The following is a 25972-nucleotide window of genomic DNA, read 5'->3' as shown; positions in this document are numbered from 1 at the left end:
AGCATAGCAGGAGCCCTAACATTTTTAACTTAATGATTTATTTAAATATCTGATTGTATAACAAGAGTATTCAGTGTATATATCTGATGATAGTGATGGTTATGGTGGCGCATATATTTTTAAAGATTTCCATTGATATTACATTTTGGCAGCACTGAGAAGATTTTATTAAATAGACCTTTTCTCAGCACCCCCTGCATCCTTGGAACAAACCACAAGACACTGGCAACACATTAGTTAAAACTGACAGTGATACAATTGCTCCTTTGTCTGTTTTATCACCACCTGTTCCAGCTCACAACTGTCTTCATATCTGTAGTATAGGAATGTAAACTCACCTCCCTACCGACTCTTCCTTTCACTGTCTGACCTTGGGTGGATACACTCACCACACACTAAGCACTTCTCCTACTCCTTCTTCTTCATGGGCTCTTGAACAATGTGAAGTCAGATCTGCTTAAAAAAACTCTTGATGGGTCTATGACAAAGTCTATGATCTTCATTTCATTTTTTCACGACACTGACATTATATATATCAATTCTTACTATGACGTCTGTAAATACACAATTAAATACATTTCCCATATTATAACAGTCATTCTTGCCAGAAGGGCCTTTTGAGTACTTAAAGCTTTATGTGCTAATTTCTAGATATTTGCTGATGCTGACAGTGCTTTGTAAAATTGTGCATTGATTTAAATTATATATAGTTATAACTTTCGCATGTTAAATTTATTATATTAAACTCTGAGAAGAAAAAAAAATGAGGGATTTGCCAGATCTGCACATCAATGTTTGTCTGAAGAGAAAAAGAAAAACCAGATCAAATAGTCCTGATTTATACTGATTCATCAGTTTCATTTGACATCTATTACTATTGATGTAGTGTCAGCAACAGTTTATAAAAATGATGAGTGGGGAATGTGTTGGGACAGAGGATGAAAGTCACTGTAATGGCAGTAAATTGTTTCTTTTACGTGATTCACATTATTATTAGTCACGTGTCCTGTTTCCAGTGTAACGTTTATCTGTAATAAAAAAAAATATTTCTTTGTTTCTTTTTTGTTTCCCGAAAAATTGTAATAATGTTCAAATGAAACTAGACTTGGACGTGTGACTCACAAAGGTGTATCTAATCTCGGCCACACCTGTTTATTAAGCCTGGATCACCATCTGGGTCGTTCCAAACATGCCTCAACATGTTATTGTCTCATCTGAGTGATGTGCGGAGAATAGAAACTGAAAGTAATCAAGTCAGGAAACAGAAAATTACATAAGAGGGCTGGATGTTGATTCGCTGAGTCAGCAGGAGTATAAACTGTGTTGAGTTAAAAATATATCTGACATCAGCCCAACCAATCAGATGACTGGGAAACACAAGCATAATAGATCCATGAACCAGTCATCATTCTACAGGACCCTGACAGGGACAAAGATTGAAAGTAAAGTCCCAAAAGAAATTGACAAATCTCTCCCATAGACTGTTTATGAAGCTGAGATATCATGAAGTTATTACACATTCTTTTATTCAATTTTTATTGTTACTTCAAAAACACAGTGTTTTATTCAAGGAATCAATATCAGCATTGTGGTTAAAACAGATTGCTTTAGTATGATATTGTATTCTGATTATACAAAGCGGTTGTTACAATTTGAGACTAATACAACATAGTACAACTCCATTAACTGGGCACTGTAGAGAGTGAAATTAAGTCCGGCATAGGAACTGACATCTCTCTGATATTCCCTGAACCTTTCTTGCACAGATCACAACAAGAAAGGCAAAATTTCATATTTCATATTTTATATTTAAAACTCATGATCGAACAACCTATCTGATCATACAATTATAGACACTATAACATTTGACAAGATAGGGTCCTCTGTAAAATAATAAATTAATTATAAACAACATTTAGTTTTTCTCTGTTTTAACAGAAAGTCATGTTTCCGAAATATCACAGAAGCCTGTAATAGATTAAATGCATCATCTTACAGGTTTGTTAGGAGTTCCTCAGAAGATCTTCAGTATGTGAAAATTATAATCCAAATTAGGATCAGGTTTACAGTCATATATTAAGCAGCCTGGTTAAATTGTTTTAGTTCTTTGAAAGCCACAGAGTCTCTGAGAAGAGGCCATTTCCTTCTGCTCTGTTTTCCGGTGGTGTAATCTTCAGAAGCATCATTTCCTCACCGATGCGAGGTAGGCGTACCAAAATAAGGCGATGAAGTTGGCAAACAGCACTCTGAACTGAGAGCAGGAACAGACACAAGCGCACAATCCGCAGAGGAAAAGGAAGGAAATTGTGATGTCAGTGTGAGACCTGTCGTGTCTTCAACAATAGGATTTTGAGTCACATCTTTACAATTCTGACAATTACAAGTGAGTAAACCACCATAAAAAGGTAGCGGTCTTAATGGCCCTGGTGAAATACAGACCTGAACAGGCACAAAGTTGATATTGATGAACTGAAAGGGAGTCCACACTTTCCAGTTCATCTTCAGAGCCGTCCAGTAACTTCCCTGCATCTTCTTTTCAAATTCATTCAATCCTTTAGCCTGAAAACAGAGAGGAAGATAATATATAATGATGTCCTTTTGGAAATTTGCATCCCCCATCTCAACCCATGACCTCCGGAGCTCAGCTAGAGTCATCTTGGTCACCTTTCTCAGATTTCAAAATGTCTGGCAGCCAGCTCTAGGAAGATTCCTGGGTTTTCATTCCACAGTTATGGTGGCCTCTGTGCCCTTTGGAACCTTCAATACAAGCTCTGCAGGATTTTTCCTTAATGCTAGCTTATTGACTTCTTAGACTCAGTGTTAATAGCTTTTATTAAAAAACACTACAGAGTTAATACAGAACCTCCACACATCATATTATCTGCTCATCGGCATGTTTGACATTGTCAAGACATATATTGAATACGTCTTGATCAGGGGTGCCCAATACATTGATTGATATCTACCGGTCGATCGCAAATGTAGTTTGGGTAGATTGCATCACACACGCATGATTGGACAAGAGGCAGTCACGTGGACGCTCCGGCGCTCTCAAAGCTAATTTACGAACGCGCCCATTGACGTACCTGCCCTTAAAACCACACTTACAAGTGTTGTCAGAGTAAGGTAGGCAAATATCTTCCATGCTTTAAAATGAACCATTCAAAAAAATATGTTGTACAATCATTGTTTCCCCAGTAGACCCTCATGACTTTTAGATAACTGGATTTAATTACTCTTTTTGAATACTGTTGACTTATATTAGGGGGGCAGAGTCCCGATATCTCTTCCTCTGTTGCACCAATTTTGCTATTTTTTGTCTCTCCCCTGCATGTGATTTTACTTTGTGGAAGTGTACAATCACATATCTGAGGTCCAGCTTCAGTGAGCGGATTAGGAGAGACGGTTTTTGAGATGACTCACCTCAAGGATGTTCATAACAAAGTAGAAAATGAGGAGGAAGCCGGGGGCGAATATAAGGCGATCCACTAGCAGCCGTTTGACTATACAGTATGGGTCGGTGGTGGGCATCCACAGCTCCATCAGCTGGTAGAAGTAATGGCTCAAGGGTCCTGTAATAATCAACCTGCAACAGGCATATAAAGGCATAAGAATTTCATAGAATATAAAAATACATGGTTATGAGAGCGGAGTGAATTTGAAGAAAGACAATTTACATTTTATTTAATTTGATAGTTACATAACTGGTAAGACACGATCCACACATAACTACACAGTGATTTGTATCTCGTCTACATATTTAATTTGTACACGATCATTCTCAGAAGTTTAATGAGTGAGATGCTGGCTGAGAAAAGTCTTATTGACATCTAATGTGTGCTAATGATTTCATCCCTTGTCACCTTGTCTCTTTATGGCTCTGGCTTACAGCAGCTTCTCAGAGTATATTTAAGTTATGGCTTGCAGTACGAAATTAAATTTAAACCTTAAAAAGTGTGTTGTCATGACTGTTGAAACTAAGGAGGATCAGTGGCAACTTTCAACCGAAAGTTGACTAACAATTGATGATAAAGAAGTTAAACAGAATAAGATTTACAGATCTGTACGTTCTGGATTACAAATTCCATAACATTGTGAATACTCATTTAACACCACAGTATCATATTGCACCATGGCTGACATATTTTTGATGTCGGCCTGTATAAAGTCTCACCCATAGATGGCATAGCGTGCAGCTCCAGCTGTGTCAATCTCACCGAGCGGGCCTCCATGCTTCAACTTCTTTCTTGCCTCCAAAATCTGAGACAGGAGATTTCCTAAAGCTGAGAGGATGCCACTGAAAATATCACACACACAGACAGACACACAGACACAGACAGACACACAGACACACACACACACACAGACACACACACACACACACAAACACACACACACACACACACACACACACACACACACACACACACACACACACACACACACACACACACACACACACACACACACACACACACACACACACACACACACACACACACACACACACACACAAACAAACAAACATACACACAACTGTTAGTGTGTAACAGGTGAACTCAGAACATGGCGCTGAGATGAAATAAAACTGAATCATGGGTCACATAAGGGGAGGTTCTCCGGGCAGATGCTGATTGGCTGAAGCCAGGGTGCAGACACACATGAGCAGTGTAAACAAAGTGATCTACACAAGTGAGAGTAAACTAAACCGCACTGGTGTAACTTTGTAAGTCCTTCAGTAAATGAGATTCTTGAACGTTTAAGAGTAACACAGAGGAAGCTGGGCAGAGACCCAGGCAGCTCTGCAGAGAGGAACAACCCGACCGACAGAGCCACAGACCTGGTCACAGACTTGGTGAGGATGGGGTATTTCTTCAGGAGAACCAGATACTGCTGGAGGAGGCGGACATGTAAGAACGCGTCCCGGACAGGTCGACTCTCCACAGGCATGGTCACTTCTTCTTCTTTCCCGGAGCACAGCGAGCAAACATCACCACGACCAACAAAAGGTTCAGGGGCGAAGTTGAAGAGGGACGCCCAGTCGGGCTTCCTGGCTGCGTCATGGCGTCACCACGCCCACATGGCGACGTCCCTTACAGTTACGGTTTGTTTTGGTTTATTTAATGAAAGCTTTTAATGCTCCGTTAAGAGTTAATTATTGACATGGTCGATAAGGATTTTTGTCAAATTATTATTTCTGTTAAGTTAAACGGCATTAGTAGTTTGAACTCTTCTTTATGAGCAGAAAACGAAAGACACTTGGTAAACAGAAAAAATATTTCAAAAATCTGAGGCAGCTCAATGACATGTAATACAATCTCTGTGCTTTCACAATACATGATCAATTAATCAATATATCACGGACCTTTGTTATGTTTACTATTTATGACAATTGCATTGCAATGATTAGCTATATCTGGCCCAAGCACCTGTTATGTCATTAAGCTAATTTTAGTCTGACAGGTAAGTATGTCCATAGTCAAAAAGGTTTGTTGAATATGATGGTTAAATACAGTGAGTAATACCAGGTGTAAATGTGGTCATCGCACAGTGTCATAATATTTGTGTCAAACTTTTATGTTGTCCTGCACATTAACTCTTATAGCTCTGTGAGGATGATGCTGCTTTGCCCATATTAGTAAAACTCATGGTTGTATAAATGTGTTCTAAGGTCATGCAGTTGATTGCCTGTGACAAAGATCAAAAACTCAGTAACAAGTAGAGGATATTCATTATTGTGAAAAAGTTACATGTTGTATTATGTTCACAGTATCGCTCCCACTTATTCTAATTTGATCTTTTACGTGTATATTTTTTTTGTTTGTTTGGTGCTCGCAAATCCACCAAGCTGATATTAATGTGTAGACAACACCTGCAGAGTTATGGACATCTAAGGAAGTTACGATCTTTTAGATTCAACCTCAACGGGCAAATTAGACATTACAACACTACTTTGAGTTTTAGAACAAGTTTAATGGAACCAACACTTGAGTAAAACAAGTTATATGAAGCAAACTTGAAAGGCTGAACTAAAATAAAACATAAGTGTACACAAACATATTTACAACATAGGAACTGACAAATGCAGATGACACAACTATGTACCACAACAAGAACGATTAAGAAAAGTCGGGGTATAGAACAAACAAACTCTTTCATTGAAAAAAAACATAGTTTTGCTGAAACAGGAGACTTTGGAAGCTTATGTGTTGGTTTGTATCTGTAGTTAATGGTAACACATGTTAGTAAAGCTGGCATACACATGCAGAACAACTTAAAGTGCCTTCCAGTCTATCGGAGACTTCCCGGATTTCGTCAGCAGCTCGTTGGCCTTTGAGAAATGCTTACACCCGAAGAATCCCCGATGAACAGACAAGGGAGAGGGATGCACCGCCTGCAGCACATGGTGGCGTTTCTATAACAACAGTGTGAAAACTTAGATGCTTGAACAAAATAAAAAGCTTCGGTTTAAAATGTTTGTAAGAAAGTGTCGACCCACCCTGTTAATAGCAGCTCCTTTCTTGTGAGCGTATGACCCCCACAGCATGAAGACGAGGCCCTCCATGTTATTGCTGAGCCACTTCACCACAGCGTCCGTGAAAGTCTCCCAGCCTTTGTCTTTGTGAGAGTTGGCCTGATGCGCTTTGACGGTCAACACAGCGTTGAGCAACAACACACCTGAGGATTGAGGTCACAGAGGGAAAATATGGAAGCTTTATCAATCAATGAATAACAGCTCTCTTGTTGTGTAACTGTGTGTAAACATTAAGGCTGCTCTGGGGTTTTTCAAGTACCTTGTTGGGCCCATCCAGTCAGATCTCCGTGTCCTGGGTGCTGGAAGCCTTCAATGTCTGAAATCAGTTCTTTATAAATGTTCGCCAAACTGGAAATGAGAAATTTAACAAAAATTACTGAAAAGCCTTTGTCAAACATGAAATCTGGAAAATGTCCCAACCAAATTATCCGGACATCTCCTGTTATCTTTCACATATGAAGAATGCAGGGGGCAGGACATATCGTAAATTGTACTGTGGATATCATGTGTTGACACCAGAGTCGACCCCCTCCAAAACCTCTCAAATCTCATTATCTTTCCAAGTTACCATCTTTTTCTGCATCTTCTACATGTGGAGCACCTCTTTCTGAGATGTTTGTATTAGTTTAGTTTTGCAGTTTTGTATCTGGCCCCTGTTAGCAATGTCATTGACACACCACTCGCCGGGAATTGTGCGAAAATCTTACTACTGTACTCTCACATTGGCTCCACATGGACACTACTCATGATAGAGCTGAGAGACCTAAGAGGCGTCTCACCTGGGTGGAGGAGGGACTGGTTGCTTGACACTGAAGCACAGTCCGTGGGCTTGGTTGGGCCCATGATACGGATCCTGGCCAAGAATCACCACCTTGACCTGGAGTGAGAAACAGATATTTTTTAGGAAATTTTATATCCACACTGCAGACAAGTTCTGTAACACTATCCACACGTTAAAACTGGGCTCACAATAACTCAACTAAAAAGTAAGAAGCTTGTGTTCTGGACAATGCATATTTAAAGATGTTCGACTTCTCAAATCCACAGAACCAGTTAGAGAGGCTTAGTAGTTTCAAATTACCTCAAAAAACGTTTACAATTCCACCCTATAGGAATCTGTATCGATAATTTGTATATATTGTGTAGGTGTAGCTGTTTTTTCCCCCCATGAAACTAGAAAATGTGATTACGAAAAACTAAAAAAAGTAAGAATGAAGTTAAGACTGTCTACTTCTGTTTTATTCATTTATTAAAGTATAAACTTGAAATAAATCACCATTTATTTTTCATTTCAACAGGCTAGTATGAATCCGATCGGTTTCTTAGGAATGCTGCAAAGGTTCACCATGTTGATGTACTTTCTTACTGTCCCGAGCAGCAACTGGTTTCTGTTCATTTCTGTACTGTGTCAAAATTAGTTAGCACCCAGCTTTATTAAGTGGTGTAATCCAACAGTCATCTCTTTGACAGTTAAATGCAGAATTATATATCTGAGGTCAATCAATGACAATAATGTAACTTTAAACTAAAGTAATGCAGACAAATGTACACTGCAACAATGATGCACTGCTCCAGCTGTTTCTCTTAATTATACATTTCCATACAATATAGAAATGTACAGAAGTGTATGTTACCTTAGTAGTTATGATCTGATATGTATACATATATACTTTCTTTGATTATTTGCCCTTATTCGCAGTTGTGTTATGAGTCATGTAAGCCTCATTTATAAAGCTGACCAGAATAAAGTGAATTATACTTTAATGTCAGGGCACGTTCCCAGGTCAGTGTTTCACTCACATCTCGGATGTCACACGTCTGAGTCCAGGCGAAGACTTGCTCAGCAGGGGGAAACACCGTGTGACGTTTCCTCTCCCCAGAGACAAAGTCCATCAGCTGTGACGGAGATGTGAGGGGATGTTAAACCACAGACAACAACAACACAGTGTGCAGCAGTGTGGTGACACCATCATCCTCTCACTTGTTTGAAATACGCTTTTCCAAACTCCGGGGACAGCTCCTCTCTCCAGCTCTCCCCGAAACCAGGAAGCGTGTGGGCCGAGGCGAGTTTCTCCAGGGCGACTCTCTTGTTGCGGGCGATCCGCTCTTGCTGCGCCGGAGACAGAGGGGTCTGAGCCGGGGAGGCTGCAGCAGATGAAGGAGGACTGGGCGAGTCTGAATCCAGCGCAGAGGCTTTCCTCTTCCTCTGCATGGTTGTGATATGTTGAGTAAAACAGAGAGCAGGTTTGAGCGGCTTCAGGAACCTTCCACAGAGGAGTAAACACATCGTCACGCGGGGGAAGCCCTATGGGGAAGTCTCCGCGTTTGCAGCGACGTGGTTGTGAACGCAGCCCGGATGACGCGGCTCGTGTCGCGGGAAACTAAACGCTGCAGTAAGGCGCCGTTACATTAACTTTACATGTAAACATCAATAAGTGTTCGCTGTGTAAACCTCGCGCGTGCTGTCATGTTAGCTACAGAACCGGAAGTGTCACTCACCGCGTCATTAGCTTCATCGTCAGTTTGATTTAAATCCTTAGAAATCCGCTTTTTGGAGACGGGCGAAAAAAACGAATGGATCGTTTTCTGTCCAATCATCTTGTTGAGGGGCTGTAAAATAATGAAAAGCCACTGATTGGTGAACAGGAAAGATAATCAGCTGCAGGCTCCTCCGTAATGAACTTTACTTCAGTGAAGGGGAGCTCAGTATTTCGCGCCAACTCAGAGGTACGTCACTTGGATTATGATAATGAGCAGGGCTCTGTTCAAGAACAACTGCTGTTAAAGATGTTCACCACTGTTTGAGTAAGGTGCTGCACTTAATATGTGGAGAAATGTACAACTAACACGGTGGTTTTACGGTTATTAGTCAACAATTAATTTGACCATCTTTTGACTAATTTTTCAAGCAAAAACATGGCCCGGTTTTTATTTGTTTCTGCTTTTTAACTATGAAGATGTTAATGTTTTATTAACATTTCGTCTCATATTGTTTTGAGATGAAACAGTTTATAACGCCGGCCTCAAGGACAATGTGACGGGTATTTTCACTATTCTATACAGATGGATATGAAATAACACTAATCAAGATATCCAAATAGTTCAATTGACTGATCGATAAAGGAAACAGTTAGTTGTGCTGGGTTTTGGGTTAATTTTTAACCATTTTTAGTGAATATATATGAGGCACCAACCATAAGATATCACCATCTTGCCCATTTGGAGCCAGAGTTTTCACAGTAATGATTGTGGATGGAGCCGTGGTCGCAAGGTCTCCCAATGCACTTAGACACATACTTAGTCATGACTCTCAGCTGTCAGCCCTGACACTTCACCCCGGTATCATAGCATCAAATAACTAATACAACCTAAGTTGCTTGGGAAAAGAACCCTTGAAGATATGTGATTTGGTCCATGTCCCAACTGAGGAGGCAGGGCTTGTGAGCCATACCGCAGCCAGCCACCAGGTGGTGATCGCAAGGCTTTGGCTTCACTTTTGCGTGGTTGTCACATTGTCTATCATTATATACAGTCTGTGACGCCAACCAACACTGAAGATGCTTTTGTCACATGCAATCTTGAAATCTGTGTTAATGTTTGATTCTTCTTTGCTTCTTCCAGATCTCAAAAAGTAAAATTCAGTTCCTCAGACACAAAACAGGTTCCTACAATGGACACGTTTATGTCTCAGACACAGAATAAACGCTCATGCTACAGTGATGCTGTAACAAGAAGAAGTCCAAAGAAGAAGATCAAACTGTTGGAAGAGGAGAGGGTAAAGGAAGAGGAGGAGGAGGAGGAGGAGGAGGAGGAAGAAGATGAAGATGCAGCTTTAGCAGAGTTCTCTCAACCTGTTCCGTGGCAGAAAATAGAGGCAGAGGGACTTGACTGTGATTATGCTTTACTCTTCTCCAGAGAGGAAGCCGATCAGCTGTTTAAACAGCTGGAGGAGGAGGTGGAGTACTCTAAAGGTACAACATCAACAGCACTTTTTTTGTAATGTTATTGAAGTTGCTGTTGAGCAGATGTGTTTCTTTTCCAGGGGAAGAAGCAAAGGTCCACGTGTTTGGAAAGCTGTACAATATACCCAGAAAGCAGGCGACACACGGAGATGCAGGTTTAACCTACACTTATTCTGGGGTGAAACGTTCAGCCAGCCCCTGGACTCCAACCTTGGAATCCATCCGGGACGCTGTCACAAAAATAACAGGACAGACCTTTAATTTTGTCCTGGTAAACAGGTGAGAAATGACTGAGCAAACGTTGTAAAATTCACAGTTTGATGCATCACCCTGATGAAAGTGCTCTTCGCTCCACCAGGTACAAAGACGGGCAGGATCACATGGGTGAGCATCGGGACGATGAAAAGGAGCTGGACCCACTTTGTCCCATCGCCTCCGTCTCTCTGGGAGCAGCACGAGACTTCATCTTCAGGCACAAAGACGCTCGGGGGAAACAGAGCAGCAGGCAGATAGAACCTGTGAAGGTGGAGCTCACTCATGGGAGCCTGCTCCTCATGAACCCACCCACCAACTCTTTCTGGTACCACAGCCTTCCTGTGCGCAAGAGGGTCCTTCTGCCTCGCATCAACCTCACCTTCAGACGCATCGTACTGGACAGCAAGAAATGACAGGGAGCCAAGCTGGGGGCAAGGCCCTCACTGGTCAATACTGCCCGAGGATATAGACAAATATCACATATCTAAAAAGTGTTTCTCTATGTTGCAGCTGAACCTGAGTGACAAAACGGAAGCACACAGTGAAGATGAGGAGGCTCATTCAAGTTCAAACTCACACTGAAACTATCAGTTATATTTTGTAAAGTACCTGGCAATGTTGACAAGGAGTCAACAATGATAAACACTTCAATCCTCTTGAAAAATCACAGGATCTCATTGATTAGAGCAGGCAGGCTGTATATTGACAGAATCGTGAACCAATGGTGCCCTGATTTTAGACTAGGTCTTTAACCTATGTGGTGGTAAAAGGAAAGATGACTGTTATTCCAGTTATAGGTTAATTTATCAGACTCCAAATTTAAATGTGATTACAACAAACTGAAACGGGGTGAAGTTTATCTGATCTGATATTTAAGGATTTCTGGAACATCTGAGATCATTTTTGCCCTTGGAAATAGATGTTTGACCAGATAAAGAGAAACATAAAGCCTTTTTTTTTTACATTTTCACAATTGTCACGGCTCTTGAGGGGGAAAAAACTGGACATTTAGGAAACTAATGTGTATGAAATCTGGTGCATCTTGATTGAATAATAAGGGACTGTCGGGTCGTGGCAGAGGTTTGTTCTCGACTGAATATCATTCTAGTTATAATCTGTCTGCCTTTGTCACGTTTACCCTGTGAAATTCTGTATTTATTTATTCTTTTGAAAACTACTGCTCGTTTGTCTCTTCTGTGCATATTTGGTCAATATAAGGATATTCTCGGACTGATTCAGTTTTGTCTTCAAAGACACTTGAGAAAATGTGTTGCTGGATTCTAGGCATTTCTACTGATAGATAATACTGTGTCTGTTGTCTCAAGCTATCATATATTTATGTTGCTTCAATGAATCTAGAATGCACATTAGTTTTGTTTTTTAATACCTGAAAACAATCACCTTTACAGATTGCACACAGATACACACAATCTCACATGAATATACATTTGTGCAAATCGCAAACAGTAACCAGGAGCGTTTTTTTCTCGCTGATTGGTCAGAGCATACAAGGCAGTTATAAGTTACCGAGAATACAAAATTATTCAGGATAACTTGCCCAAAACACCTGCAGTTTTCCACTGGCTATATGAACCAAAAGCAGATCATTATGAATTTGTTACAGCGCGGGTACATCCTGTTTCCATTAAGAGATCAAACGTTATGGTCACATCAGCTGCAGCAGACGTGGTTTGAATCCACGTGCAAATACTGCGCAATAAAGACAACATGGCACTTGAACCTCAACTGTGCAGCTCTGCAAAACAGGACAGTGTAAGGATTACTGGAAACATAGAAAAATATCAAATTAAACAGCTTATGAACTGAGGCGATCCATTTCAGACTACGTACACCGCTGGGAATGATTAGGCAGATAAGATTAGACCATGGAGAACCAGAGTTAAGCCTTTTTCAGAATATGCAACAAGTAGCATCTCCGTGAAGTCCTGATGAGTTCCCTCTGTTGAGCTGAGTCCACTCCCCTGACGATCTCAACAGAAATAACACTATGGACTTCACACATGAACGTTGTGATGCAGGACTCTCACCATAGAATCCACTATATTGTCATGTGTTGCTGTTTTCTTGTCCTAAAGAAGCAACATTGACAGAAACTGTTAACTGTGTCAAATGTCCGACAGGTCAATCATCATTTGGATTTAGAGCATCCTACTATTGGAGCAGATGGAAAAGTGTCCGCTCATGGAATTCATGATCTATTCATGATTCACTGATCTTCAACATGTTGCTTTGATCCAGGAAGTACAATCACCTCTTTTACAACTGCACGATTGCTTTCCTCTCGGCTCCTTAAGTCATTAACTGCCTGTCGATAACAATGTTGTAACTGGCACATACAGCTGTGACAGTTTGACCGGAAAGCCTGAAGTCACTCAGGCTTCGAAGTTGCAAGCGTCCAGTTAATCTTCGGAGCGCTGAGCGAGGTCCAGCCTTCGCACTCTCTCGTAGAAGAGCATGTAAGCGTTGGAAGACAGCACCTCGTGCAGGGTGGCTTTTCGCACCGAGTCGTCCGACACCCAGAGCCACTGGGAGCTGAGGGGCGAGGAGCTGCGAGGTGAGGAGGGGCTGCGGCGGTACGTGATGAAATGTCCTGAGTGCATGTCGCCGTGGTGAACCAGCACGGCCGTGAGCTGGAAAAGGTATTCTGTAGAGCTGTGGGAGGACACAGTGTGGTCACCAACATACACAGACTGGTGACAAATTGGATTACCATAAATACCAAAGTGTTGAGGTAACATAGGACCAACAGTTGACTGCAGGGGACTGTGAAGGCGGCCCTTTTTTTCAGGACTCGATTCATCTATCACACCAAACAGTTTTTGGCTATATTTTAATTGATCTGCTTCTCTCTCAACATTGTGCTATGCTTAATCAAAACTGATTATGGATTATTCAGAACCAGTTTGGCACATTCTCTGACAAAATTATAAGCTGAAGCCGCAAAGAACATTAACGTAAAAGTCACATCTTTCTGAAAAATCACTTAAACAGACTGATGAAGGCAGCCATGGTCCTCATTCCACGTCTGAAAAGGCTTTTGATCACCTCCACAACACTGATTGATCTGATTTGTGGGAGTTTCTTCTATTATTGAACCATGGTCATTTGCTTTTCATAGAGGTTACCTGTAGTCATACATGAGGCCGAGTTGTGGTTTCACACCAGGGGAGTGAAGAAATAAAGATGAACAGGTTCCATTGGAAAAAGGTTTGTTGTTGTTGTTGTGATGTTCTGCATCTGTAAATCAAAATACAACAATTATGATGCACCATAAAATGCACCATAAAAAAGGTCATATAAAGTAAAATGATATTACAGAGACAAGTTCAATGTACCTGTGCCGTTTGCGGTGACATCATCTGTATTTTCTGCTTTCTTGGGCTTTGGTGCACATGTGAGCCGCTTATTTCTCTGCATGGGAACTTTGTGTTTGTAGTGGTCCATCGTTAGATACTCTGTGAACTGCACATGCTCCTGTCTTTTGATGGGGGTTCCTTCACTGGACCACGTCAGTCTTTGTAAATGGATGCAGAGGCACTGGGGGAGCTGGAGGAGAGGGGAACACATCAGACACAGACAAGTTTCCAAAACAGGGAAAAACATAAATAGATAATATAAAGTGACAGTTACCTTTCCCAATTTGAGCTGTTTAACAAATGTTGTTCTCTGACTTTCCAGAGCTTGTCCGATGGCTGCGGACTCTTGTTGAAGCTGAGGACAAATGATCCAAAACCACAATTAAACAAAATCAGCAAAATAAAGGTCTTATAAAATAAAAGACACACATAAAACAATAAGATGTCAAATAAACCAGATTAACATGAAAATCTGAATGCACTTACCGTAATATTCCTGTCTATGGTTTTCAGTGAATTACTTATTTAATGACATTTTCTACCAGAATTTTTACTCTGACACTGTGGTGAATGTACCTTTGTGCAGTTTTCACACACCACTTCTTTGATGGTTTCTGAAGAGATGAAATGCTGAAGGCACTGATCGAGAGAGACGGGTCGACCCTGAGGACACACACAGATCAGACAGATGGGTTAAAAGCAGAGATTAGATTTCCCTACCTGCATGAGTGTGCCTTTGCATGTCTGTGCATGTGTTTGGGACTAATAAATGCATCTTAATCATCTTAATCTTAATCATATTATGAGAATCAGGACAAGCAAAAAGCATAGTGAGAAGCGATGGTATGATAACACTTGTTTCTGATGTTTTTGCTCACCCACTGAGGTAAAGGGATGGACAGGGAGAGGCTCTCGAAAGAGTCATACCGAACAGGACTCTGTAAAAAAAACAAGTAGTGTTACAAATCAGCTCAAGAAGGTAAAAAATAAAATAACACAAACTAACGTGGTTATTCACTTGACTGGCTACATAGAAACTCACTTGATGCTCACAGCGCTTGCAAGACATGTTGCTCGTTAAACGGCCATGAAAAGGATGATGGCACTTCCAAGGACTTGGTATCGGATGAAGTGGGGCTGCAAAACAAGAAATTAAAAAAATGTAAATTATTATGTGTGGTTTAATAGGCTATTATTAATAATTGCTTTATTGTCTTACCTCGACTTCTGCAGGTCATAGAATTATCATCTTGATCAGGGAGACTCTGATAAGAGATGAAGACATACACACAGAACAGTTAAGAGGGCTGTACTAGATTTGTCACAACTCTTTGACACCTGCTATGGTTCACATTAAGAGACAGAGAGATATAGAATGCAGATTTAGTGTTAAATGACGTAACTACCCACCTCAAGACCACACATGTACTTCAAAGTGCTGATCTGAACTATAAAACCTATGGGAGGCATGTGACACACAAGAGAGGCTTTTTGTGCCGTTTTAGGGACAAACACGATAACTTGCCTCGAGGGACTGCATGTCGAACAAGTGGGTGACTTTGGGTTGACGATCCCGTTCCTCCTCCAGAGAAGATGTGAGGACATGAAAAAGTTCATGTGCATCCTTGAAGGAATAAAGCAACACAACAAGAGAAGATGTCAATGTCGTGGCAATTTCTACAATCCCACTCTGCCAACGAGGAACAAGACACAATTCTCTTACAGTATTGTCACACTTTAATGCTCAAGAGCATGGTGCATACAACAGAGGTTTGTTTGTACTATGCACACCGATGGGAAGCAATTCTTTGTCTTTATACATTTTGCTCACCCCTCCCACTCATCTAACAACAATGCCTTGGTTAAAGCAATCAGGCCAAGATTCATTCAGTAGTACCGGATACAGCATGATCAAGGTTACATTGTATGAGAATCAGTCATGATCACTCAAAGGGGAAATAAACATGATCATATTGTGGTCAAATGTTACATTTCACTTACATTAATAAAACACTGCATAATATATTTTGCACAGAAACATAAGCCAGATACCACTCTACAGCAAGATGACCGACCTGCTCTTCAAATGAACTAATGTGCCAGCGGTACAGTCTGAGAACCTCCAGGAGGCATCCGGCATCGAGTACGTCCTCCTCCCCAGGCTCGTCACAGGACAGAGCTGTTGGTGCACAAAGGTCAGAAATATGAATGAACCATTCCTCTCTAAAGATTCATCTGACCGACTGCGTTCACATACCTTTGAGTAGCTGAAGCAGCGTGTTAGACAGATGGTTGTCTTTGCACGACTGGATCGAAGGCGAATCGGAAAACTTCTCCAGCCACCTGACGAAAGACGGACATGCCGCCAAACCCTGAAGCAACGAGTTGAGGAAGCAGGTGTTGCTCAAGTTCAACAGACCGGGTACCATACCTGAGAGAAAACACAAGCTATTGTTTGCTACTACTGTAATAAAGCAAATCTATGTATTTATGAAGGCAAACCAGATCTCACCTTTCTTTCTCTTCTTTCTCTCGGTTATTGGGCCCCACAAAACGTAGACTCCAGCTGCAATCGCAGCAGCTACTCCACCGATGACACCCCAGTTTTTAATCATCTTGTTTCTGAAAAAACAATATACAGACAGATGACAAATTTAGTTTACAACATATCTGTGATTTGTCATCTCAGTTAAATATATCATTAGTGTGTATGTATGTGTGTTGAGATTCACAGTTGTCCAGGTAGTGTTATATCCAGGTGCTATAAAACGGTTGAACTGGACTTAGTTAAATTAAACTGACTTCATCAACTGCTCATCAGGACAAGCAAAGTACCGTATCAATACAGACGATTTACCATTCAATCAACAAACAAAGTTTGGTGCAACAATATTATTTTTCTGTGTAGAATATATGGAGGTGGTGGGTGGTTTTGGACGATTGTTTTGAATTGTTAGGAAACCCACGTGGGTCAAAACCACTGTTTTCTTCTTCTATGTTTTTATTGATTGCACTCTGCTCAGAAAACACGGAGCAAACAACACGCAACGTGAAGCAAACTAAATGAATTAATGACACGATTCACACAGCGGTCATCCAATTAGTTTACTGTGGGAAAACAAAAGCATTTAACAAAACAACACACCCTAGTGGTCCTGTTAGGAAAACATGAACTTGTTTGTTGATGGTATTTAATAACATTTAACGTGATCAAATCCAAGTAGCGACACATGCCCCCCCCACCCCAACAAAAAAAACCATACACGTACACACACCACATACCCCTTCTAACAGCTGAGTGACCATGAAGCACCGTGTTAGCATCAGGTTAGCTTACCAACAACACCGAGGTCAGGCTGCCCTCAGTCAACTACGTCGCTTCCATTCATAACTATTCAAGCTCTCTTCTTGACAAACAGGAAACGTAAATCGTAGCTACTTTCCACCGTTCACGGGTTTACCGACAGCTCACGTCAGACCGAACCGTCCCTGTGTGTCTGTCTGTCTGCGCATGTTGCACTTTAACTCCGACGCACGGTGACGTCGCGACCAGCCTGTTGGCCCCGGTCACAGCACCGGCTCAGCTCCGGTAGCTGCTGTTTGCCCGAAGGAGAGATTTTACCTGACGACGCGTCCAGTGCCAAGAAACTCTCCGACGAGCTTATCAGAGGATCCAGGTCTGCACCGAAACATCCTGCTCTCATGGCGGAACTGTGGTCCGCAGAGGGTTGTTTCAGCACGGACCCGCGGAAGAGGAGGAGACGGATGTGTTCACACAAAACACTCCGACATCCCATTGTGTGTTGATTGTTAACCCCTGTGGTTGTTACTATAGACTGGATGGTTGTTGCGCACATTTCAACAACATACTGTTCTTTATAGCAGAAAGAAGACATAAGGGATATAATAAAACTATATGTACAGTAATAAAACATTTTAAGTAGAAAATAGACACACAGGATATTATGAAGAAAAAACATATAGCCTAAGTATGTATTAACACAGTCTTTGTAAAACATTTAAAGAAGGAAATAGACAGAATATAGTATTAAAATAGATGTCAGATGTATATATGTATATATAGATTTATATAGATTTTTTACTGTTATTTGTACAATTTTCTGCCAATAATGTGTGAGGTTTTAGGTAAAATTACAAGTTTGACTGATTCTCTTAGTGCTGAGTAAATAGCCAATAATACATATCATACTATACTGTCATATTAAGAGCCCATTGTTGTCAAGTCCAATCAGTGACTGTGTTGGTGTGTGTGTGGGGGGGGGGGGGGGGTGTGCGTGTGCGTGTTCGTGTGCGTGTACGAGTACATGTCTATCTATAGTTATGAGGGCCAAGTTTGGTTCAATACCATCATTGTGAGGACATTTTGAAATTGTGAGGACACATGTGGGTGATCCTCACAGGTTCATTGGGTTGTTTTGTGTATGTGTTGTGTTCGCGCGCAGGTCTTTCTATGGTTATGAGGCCAATTTTCAAAATTTTTAAGTGTTTGAGGGTTGAGTTGGTTGTTATATGGTTAAGCATTTAGTTGTGATGGTCTGTGAGTGTGTGGGTGTGTGTTAATGGACCATGTGTGGACCGTGCACCATGCATCCTCGCGAGCTCATAATCTTTATCAACGCTCGCGCTCCCGCCTTGTCGGTCTCGTGCTGTGCACGGCGGGCTCTGATTGGCTGATCTGGACGAACACCGTAGCAGGTCGGTCGCTCTCCTCGGTGCTGAAATTGCAGCTTGACGTGATCATGTAAACGGCGATGAGGCCAAACGGAGCTTCAGGACAACACACAGCAACATGGACGATGATCTGTTCCAACTAAGACAGCTGCCGTGAGTATCACAAATCTCAGTCTGCGCGTCGACGCCTTCGTCTGCTATGTCTTTTGTTGCGCCTTCCATTCTCAGCGTGTTTGTCCGACGAGACGCCCTCTGTCAGCCTCGCGTCGTGTTTATTCCTTCAGCTCAAACAGCCTGACATTCCCCCAAAGCACCAGTCAGATCATCACAACACGTATCCGGTCATATTCCCTGACATGATCTCAGCCTGAAGAAATATATACAGAAACAAACCAGGCACATTCCGGCTGCTCTTTGTGATGCAGTTTGTTTACAATCCTGGCGTTTCCCTAGAGGAGACCATTTATAATCCGGAAGCTGCTTCACTGTGATCTCTGCCTGATAACTTTTCCATCCTAACTTGTAATTGTGTTTGCTGTCATGACTCAGTGGCTACAACGTGATATAGTTTCAATCCTGCTGCACACACATGCAGCTCAAGGTGGTCCAGTGCGAGTCCGGTCAGCATTAAAAAAAAACACACAGTTTCACAGTCGTTTCTAATCCTCCCCCCTCCAAAAAAAATAAGGACAAAAGGAAATGGTTCATCATATTAATGTCTTAAATGCTATAATGAAAAAACAGGTGATATTTTCAAGGGTATTTGATCGTATAGCTGGATATCTATATATTTACTTTATATATATAAATGTGAGTAGTTTACAGTAAAAGAGATTTAACCAGACCTTTTATAAACTCATCTGCCAGACAAGGCACTTTTATTTATACAGCACATTTCATGCACAGAGTCAGATTCAAGGTGATTTCCAGGGACATTACAAACAACACAGAGACAAAATTTTAATGAATCAATTCGAAATCAGAAAACACTGTTAAAACAATAATCAAGGAAATTAAGAACGATTAAAAACAGCTGGATAAAATGAGTCAAGAGATTGAAAGAGGTAAAATAAATAAAAAGGAAGAATCTGTATAAAACTTATAGATAAGTTAAGCTTTATTAAGTAAAATAATGAAAACAGAATAGAAAATAATGATGCTATATGGATTCTAAAACTGTTTATTTCACTGTTTCGTCTATATTTAAAATGTAAACATGTTTGCAGCACCAATGCTTCCCCTGGCATGTGGGCAGTGTTATGTAATTACAGTGTTCAGACATCACTGCCTCTGTTCAAGTTCCCTTACAGACTTCCATCCTGTAGAAACGAACCATTATCTAAGTGTGTGAGAAGATTACACCTTCTGTCTGTAGCAAACATGCTTTTCTCTGGGTAATTAGCTGTTATAAGGTTGCCAGAGCAGAGCGTGCTGTGCTATTAGTTGGCGTAACATGGTTTACCCATGGGATGACACTTCCACCCATTCACAAAATCAGTGCCAGAAAAAGCTCACATCACCTAGGCAACAGCCTCCGACTCTCATATTTACTGAGCTTTGTGCCTGGAGGGCATCAGACCTCCGAAACTCCTCTGGCAGTCAAACTGTAGAAATGTACATGCTCACACCCTCTAGGGAGGAATTTATGGGGAAGATAAAGGGAGTGTAACCCCACCAATAATCAAAACTGGCCTGTACAACCCCCCCTATAATCATAACATTACACTAAATGAAAAGTTATGACCATTATCAAACATGATAAAGTGGTTGGTTTTCTTGATTCCATCTATTTCCCAGCACAAACAAAGAATAACTTTTCCCCCTCACCAAGTATAACCTATAAATATAAATAATTTCTAAGGTACATGTATATCAAGCTATTACTTATTGGTAAGAAATTATTATTTAGAATTTATCAAGACCATTTGACCTCTACCCCCTCCCAATGTCAACCCCACTTTACCCCCTTGCCAACATTGGATTTTATGTTTGTTTGTTTCCAGTGTCGTTCGCTTCCGTCGCACAGGTGAGAGCACCCGCTCCGAGGATGATGGCGAGAATAAAGAGCAAGTTATCAGGATCACAGAGCAGACTGATCTGGAGTCTGTGGCTCTTACAGATGGAGCTCCAGTACCTCGGGAGTTCGCCAATCCGACTGATGGTGCAGTATAGCACAGCTCCCCTTTTTCTCACACAACTTTGTTTACACCTTTAGACTCACACTTTACACTCACACATGTCTCATTCCTTCAGACACGTTCATGGTAGAAGATGCAGTGGAGGCCATCGGCTTCGGGACGTTTCAGTGGAAACTCTCCATCCTCACTGGTCTCGCCTGGGTAAGCCCTGCTCTGTTTTAAAAAAAACATACAAGGAACTGTCTGCAAGGATCCTTTTTTGTTATTTATTTAGTTATTGTTTGTTTGTTTGTTTAGATGGCTGATGCCATGGAGATGATGATCCTCAGCATCTTAGCCCCACAGCTCCACTGTGAGTGGAGACTGCCCAGCCTGGAGGTGGCGCTGCTTACATCGGTAATGGTGCTCTGATGCTGTAAAGTGCTCTTGCCTGCAGGGCCATGTGACTGCCCTGATAGTTATTGATTGAGTGCTTTGGGATTGTTTTAAAATAAGTGCCTGTATTGATCAGTGATGACCGTGTGGCAGCAGAGACTAATGGTTATTTAATGCCTTTAGAACTGTTGTGCAATATTTGGATTTTAATGTGAACCAAAGGCATATTTACTTTAAGTATCATATCCAACAACATGCATGCAGATTAACTAAAGTTAACAGCAAAGGCCCATTATAACCAAATCCATCATTGACACCTTAAACATATATATTTTTACGAGGAAATATTCGAATTAAAATTTCCCATTCTTTGAAATTTTGTGGATCACATCAATACAAAAAGCTACAGTTCTGTTTGCAGTGTTAAAATATGTATGACAGGCCAAGCATTATATCAGCTCTGTGCAGTAAAACTCACGTGACATAAACGTCATCACCACCAGACCATCAGGCTTCGGAATTCTTCTCAATTCATGTCCAGTATCCATCTACCTCACATCTACCTTACTTTTCTTTTTAACATTTTCTATGACATTGCTCTTCTTCCCGAGCTGACCTTGTGCATAAAACGTGGAACTTGTAATGTTTGCGCTGCTGTGACATACTCAATTCCATTGTCATTTCTTTTAATTGCTGCAGGCCGTATTTATTGGGATGATGATCAGTTCTTCTCTGTGGGGAAACATATCCGACAGATACGGCAGAAAAACAGTAAGTTCTAATAACACTTCTATTTGTCATAGAGTTGATATCTGTCTCCTCATTCTGACTTTTTCATTGTGCAGAATCAAGTTTAGCTTTTGTGTTTGTGAAAGAAAATGATCAATAGTACACAATATCGACATGCACTGGATGTGTTGAAAACGGTTTATCAAGCAGTCCGGTACCTTTTCTTCACGTGCACACACAGGGTCTGAAGATGAGTGTGTTGTGGACAATGTTCTACGGCCTGATGAGTGCATTTGCACCTGTTTATGGTTGGATCCTCGTCCTCCGAGCGCTGGTGGGCTTTGGCATCGGAGGAGCCCCACAGTCGTGAGTAGCTTTGATTCCTCTCGCTAATCTGAAGCAATGCTACAGTGAATGATTTGAGTTTGGATTAACGGCAAAGTGTTTCTCCTTATAAGGGTGACCCTGTATGCTGAATTTCTTCCTATGAAGTCTAGAGCCACGTGCATCTTGCTGATTGAGGTATGGAACACACAACTATCCCCCAGCTCATTATAGTGTTATTGGTGTCCAGAAAACATGCAACTGTACCTGCACTGCACTGAAATTATCTATGTTTTTAGCAGAGGTTTTGTATAATTTTGACACTAGATTCTTTTTTCTTTTACAACTTGTGCTCCTTGCGGTGGCTTTGCAGATATTTTGGGCGCTGGGCACTGTGTTTGAGGTCCTCTTGGCGATCCTGGTGATGCCCACTCTGGGCTGGCGCTGGCTGCTCGGCCTCTCTAACATTCCTCTCTTCATCTTTGCCATCCTGTGTTTTGTAAGTATGGTGTGATCAGTCTAAAACATAAAAAATCACAGCAGATTACAGATTCTGCAACTGATCTGCCTGTTTTTTGGGGGTGTGGTGGGACCAGTGGCTACCTGAGAGCGCTCGATACGACGTGCTGACAGGAAACCAGGACAAAGCTTTGGCCACGTTGAAGCGCATCGCCACAGAGAACGGAGCACCCATGCCACTGGGAAAATTAGTTGCTGCCAGACAGGTGCAGTCTTTCTCTGCAGACCACAAATCCTCTTATTTTATGATTCTGAAATGATCGTGTGTCAGTTATTATGTTTTAATCTTTAAATTCAGGTTATTTCATGTGTCGTTTTCTGTTTTTTTTTTTATCCAGGAGGATCGTGGGAAGATTCAGGACTTATTTTCATCCCACTTTCGCTGGACCACAATTCTGCTGTGGTTTATTTGGTAAATGGAATGACAGGAAATGGCATGCAGTCATTATCTTTATTTACTATTCACTGGGTTTCTTCTTTTTTTTTCTTATTCTCGAAAACTGTGCAATAGACATCAATTTGTGAATTTTTATTGTTTCATTGTCTCTCTCTCCTCAGGTTTGCAAATGCCTTCTCTTACTATGGACTGGTGCTTCTGACCACAGAGCTGTTTCAGGAAGGAGGCGCATGTGGAAGTGAGTCGGTGCTTCTCAGGCCCCAGACACACACACAAACACACACACACACACACACACACACAAACAAACACACAGTTTAATGACATGTGTGACTAATATCTTTTACATTTACTAAAATTAAAAAACAGAATTTGGGACAAATAAACATAAAATAAATCATCCTTCAAGAAATAAGTATAAATATAAAAGCACACTATCACATTAACAATGGCTGACAGGGACTATCGATGGAGCTGTGCTGTCTTTAATGTTTTCAGTACCACATTCGCTGCTGCTGATGTGACCACTGCATCGTGGTTGTGCGGTTCATGTGCTGGTCTCGTCATGCGGCCATGTGTTTGAGTTTGTTGTTTTGTGCCTCCCTCTAGTGTCCAAAGGTAATAAGAGGGAGCTCCGGTGCAACTTGGAGTGTAAATATCTGAACTCCGATGACTATAAAGATCTACTGTGGACGACGTTGTCTGAATTCCCAGGTACACGTTGCTCTTCAATATGTCATCCCCCAAAAAATGTATGAAATAATTTAAGTTATGTTTGGTGGCTGATCTGTTACTGTTCAGTAATACAGTGATAATATGGAATTCAATTCATTATAATACAAATATATCTGTTACTGCAAAAAAGAAAGATGACTGATTAATAATGCTAATATCAGTAACATATATATAATAATAGGAACATTTGAAATAATATGTTGATAGGTCTTTCTGATAGAAGACACACAATCATTACTGGCTGCTTCCATATCAGTGTATTAGGTGCTTGGGGGCATATAAAAGCCACATATTAACAAAACACAACATTAATCAATAACACAAATTAAAGGTATAAATAGTTTTTACATTTGGTTAAAGTTAACTGTTTGTTGTGTAGGACTGCTGGTGACACTGTGGGCTATCGATCGACTGGGACGGAGGAGGACCATGGCGTTGTGTTTCCTCATCTTCTCTCTGTGCATCATTCCACTCTATGGTTGTGTTGGGAGGTAACGTTAGCTCTGATTTATAAAACATTTGATTTAGACTGGACTCAATGTTTATGTACTCTGATTGGTATTGGTTGGTCTCTTGCAGGACATCCATGACAGTGTTGATCTTCATCGCCAGAGCCTTTATTGCAGGAGGATTCCAGGCTGCCTATGTGTACACTCCAGAGGTTAGATGTCCAATACATGTGCAGTTTCTTTGCTTTATTGTGTAAATTGCAAACAAGGTTTAGCATAGATACAGATACAAATCAATAGCTGAGTAAATAGAGTTAGGATCTGAGTAAGGCTGCCTCCTCAGTGTTTTCTGAACTCTGCAGGTTTACCCAACAGCAACCAGGGCTTTAGGCCTGGGAACAAGCAGTGGAATGGCCAGAGTTGGTGCCCTCATTACTCCGTTTGTTGCACAGGTAACAGAACAGCAATCATGTTCTCATTTTAGGACAGAACAGAATATGAAAGAGTAAAGACGCCCGGTTGTCCTCATCCTGCAGGTGATGCTGGAGTCCTCTGTGTATCTGGCACTGTCAGTGTACTGCTGCTGCTGCCTTGTCGCTGCCGTCGCCTGCTGTGCGCTGCCGATTGAGACGACAGGCCGCGGCCTGCAGGAGTCCAGCCACCGTGAGTGGGGCCAGGAGATGATGGGCCGGGCCTCTTCCTCCTCCCACAACTCAGAGGGAAACCCAAACTCAAGCTCCGGCTCCCAGGGCTGAGGATGTCCTGAATGGTGACCGCAGAGGAGAGAAGAGGCCAGAGGGGGGGACGTGGAAGCAACACAAGCTCTCACCCCATGACCCTACGAGCCAGGCAGCACAATATTTTTACATTTCACTGTACTTATAGTCTTCAATCGCCATTGCTGTCACATCTCACCACTGTATGACTGCACACAGGGTGACTGGGATGACCAAATGACCTGAACAAGTGCATAAACAAAAGGTGAAGTCATTGGGACGCGGTCATGAAGAGGTGAGATTTCAAATACTTCGAGCAAAGTATCTGAATCCACCTTTTCTAATGTAAGAGAAGCATAGGGGAATACAAAGGGGGAATCAGGAGTTAGCTTCAAATGTTTTTTTCAAAGAGCCTTAAAACTACCTATTCAGTTTGTGGTTGAGAGACCTGCTCCTAACCCCGTGAAAAAGCTGCTTCTATTTGCAATAATGGAGAACGATCTTGTGAACAAGTCAAAATACACAAGTCATAAACTCAGCCTTATCAAAAGTGTATCGCTGTAGTGAGGAACAGTTCAACCAACAAATCATGAGATGATTCGGTCAAATTAAAGTGACTTAAAGATTCACATGCCGAGGACGTACTGTAGAGTAAGTCCCTGACAGTACAGATCCTTTTTGAAACTCCTGTTATGAATATTAATGTATATTATGTTCTTCACTATTGTTTCATATTTTAACGTGAATGGAATTTGTTTTCTGCTGAAGA

The 25972-nt window shown here is 41.4% G+C and overlaps 5 protein-coding genes across 6 annotated transcripts; 2 read left to right on the top strand and 3 right to left on the bottom strand.

Annotated features, from left to right (window-relative positions):
- Window positions 1-1504: 1504 nt before the first annotated feature.
- On the bottom strand, window positions 1505-5043 carry LOC133945050 (peroxisomal membrane protein 2-like). The gene is made up of 5 exons (XM_062382003.1): window positions 4841-5043; window positions 4175-4297; window positions 3424-3586; window positions 2440-2559; window positions 1505-2251 (listed from the first exon to the last, which is right to left on the bottom strand). Exons 1-5 carry the CDS (start codon window positions 4948-4950, stop codon window positions 2183-2185), a joined length of 585 nt encoding a protein of 194 aa, XP_062237987.1. The 5' UTR covers window positions 4951-5043; the 3' UTR covers window positions 1505-2182.
- Window positions 5044-5952: 909 nt separating this feature from the next.
- unga (uracil DNA glycosylase a) lies at window positions 5953-9246 on the bottom strand. Its single transcript, XM_062382000.1, has 7 exons — window positions 9035-9246; window positions 8517-8741; window positions 8336-8431; window positions 7315-7412; window positions 6795-6883; window positions 6500-6678; window positions 5953-6415 (listed from the first exon to the last, which is right to left on the bottom strand). Exons 1-7 carry the CDS (start codon window positions 9131-9133, stop codon window positions 6275-6277), a joined length of 927 nt encoding a protein of 308 aa, XP_062237984.1. The 5' UTR covers window positions 9134-9246; the 3' UTR covers window positions 5953-6274.
- Window positions 8735-11986, top strand: alkbh2 (alkB homolog 2, alpha-ketoglutarate dependent dioxygenase). Its single transcript, XM_062382001.1, has 4 exons — window positions 8735-8928; window positions 10157-10506; window positions 10578-10776; window positions 10856-11986. The coding sequence occupies exons 2-4, from the start codon at window positions 10206-10208 to the stop codon at window positions 11163-11165; spliced, it is 810 nt and encodes a 269-aa protein (XP_062237985.1). The 5' UTR covers window positions 8735-8928; window positions 10157-10205; the 3' UTR covers window positions 11166-11986.
- A 133-nt stretch (window positions 11987-12119) lies between these two features.
- On the bottom strand, window positions 12120-17860 carry usp30 (ubiquitin specific peptidase 30). Of its 2 annotated transcripts, none has more exons than XM_062381998.1 (13): window positions 17752-17860; window positions 16642-16751; window positions 16387-16560; window positions 16205-16308; window positions 15655-15753; window positions 15349-15394; window positions 15172-15266; window positions 15008-15067; window positions 14706-14792; window positions 14404-14484; window positions 14109-14319; window positions 13899-14010; window positions 12120-13425 (listed from the first exon to the last, which is right to left on the bottom strand). In XM_062381998.1, exons 1-13 carry the CDS (start codon window positions 17820-17822, stop codon window positions 13173-13175), a joined length of 1503 nt encoding a protein of 500 aa, XP_062237982.1. In that variant the 5' UTR covers window positions 17823-17860; the 3' UTR covers window positions 12120-13172. The 2 variants fall into 2 exon arrangements, with proteins under 2 accessions (XP_062237982.1, XP_062237983.1); XM_062381999.1 differs by lacking the exon at window positions 17752-17860 and adding an exon at window positions 17467-17664.
- A 955-nt stretch (window positions 17861-18815) lies between these two features.
- svopa (SV2 related protein a) lies at window positions 18816-25917 on the top strand. Its single transcript, XM_062381997.1, has 16 exons — window positions 18816-18974; window positions 20825-20982; window positions 21075-21160; window positions 21257-21355; window positions 22034-22105; window positions 22305-22429; window positions 22522-22585; window positions 22761-22886; window positions 22984-23112; window positions 23245-23318; window positions 23465-23541; window positions 23913-24017; window positions 24418-24529; window positions 24618-24699; window positions 24850-24939; window positions 25024-25917. Exons 1-16 carry the CDS (start codon window positions 18940-18942, stop codon window positions 25240-25242), a joined length of 1653 nt encoding a protein of 550 aa, XP_062237981.1. The 5' UTR covers window positions 18816-18939; the 3' UTR covers window positions 25243-25917.
- Window positions 25918-25972: the final 55 nt, after the last annotated feature.

This window comes from Platichthys flesus, chromosome 3, assembly GCF_949316205.1.
Source record: "Platichthys flesus chromosome 3, fPlaFle2.1, whole genome shotgun sequence".
In the NCBI taxonomy this organism is placed as follows: Eukaryota; Metazoa; Chordata; class Actinopteri; order Pleuronectiformes; family Pleuronectidae; genus Platichthys; species Platichthys flesus.
The sequence above is the reverse complement of the archived record's forward strand: the minus strand, read 5'-3'. Positions and strand labels throughout refer to the sequence as shown.

Bases quoted from the DNA above. Each gene is read 5' to 3' on its own strand.
- usp30 (XM_062381998.1), bottom strand. From the start codon at position 17,822: ATGTTTCGGTGCAGACCTGGATCCTCTGATAAGCTCGTCGGAGAGTTT. The intron at 15,267-15,348 runs GTAAGACAATAA...CTTGTTTTGCAG, and splicing joins TATGACCTGCAGAAGTCGAG to CCCCACTTCATCCGATACCA. The intron at 14,320-14,403 runs GTAACTGTCACT...CCTCTCCTCCAG, and splicing joins AACAGCTCAAATTGGGAAAG to CTCCCCCAGTGCCTCTGCAT.
- unga (XM_062382000.1), bottom strand. From the start codon at position 9,133: ATGATTGGACAGAAAACGATCCATTCGTTTTTTTCGCCCGTCTCCAAA. The intron at 6,884-7,314 runs GTGAGACGCCTC...TCTCATTTCCAG, and splicing joins CCAGTCCCTCCTCCACCCAG to TTTGGCGAACATTTATAAAG. The intron at 6,416-6,499 runs GTGGGTCGACAC...CTGTTGTTATAG, and splicing joins AAGGAGCTGCTATTAACAGG to AAACGCCACCATGTGCTGCA.
- svopa (XM_062381997.1), top strand. From the start codon at position 18,940: ATGGACGATGATCTGTTCCAACTAAGACAGCTGCC. The intron at 22,586-22,760 runs GTATGGAACACA...GTGGCTTTGCAG, and splicing joins CGTGCATCTTGCTGATTGAG to ATATTTTGGGCGCTGGGCAC. The intron at 23,113-23,244 runs GTGCAGTCTTTC...TTTTTTATCCAG, and splicing joins AATTAGTTGCTGCCAGACAG to GAGGATCGTGGGAAGATTCA.
- LOC133945050 (XM_062382003.1), bottom strand. From the start codon at position 4,950: ATGCCTGTGGAGAGTCGACCTGTCCGGGACGCGTTCTTACATGTCCGC. The intron at 4,298-4,840 runs GTCTGTGGCTCT...TGATATTTTCAG, and splicing joins CTCACCAAGTCTGTGACCAG to TGGCATCCTCTCAGCTTTAG. The intron at 2,560-3,423 runs GTGAGTCATCTC...CTCTGTTTTCAG, and splicing joins TTGTTATGAACATCCTTGAG to GCTAAAGGATTGAATGAATT.
- alkbh2 (XM_062382001.1), top strand. From the start codon at position 10,206: ATGGACACGTTTATGTCTCAGACACAGAATAAACGCTCATGCTACAGT. The intron at 10,507-10,577 runs GTACAACATCAA...TTTCTTTTCCAG, and splicing joins GGAGGTGGAGTACTCTAAAG to GGGAAGAAGCAAAGGTCCAC. The intron at 10,777-10,855 runs GTGAGAAATGAC...TCGCTCCACCAG, and splicing joins AATTTTGTCCTGGTAAACAG to GTACAAAGACGGGCAGGATC.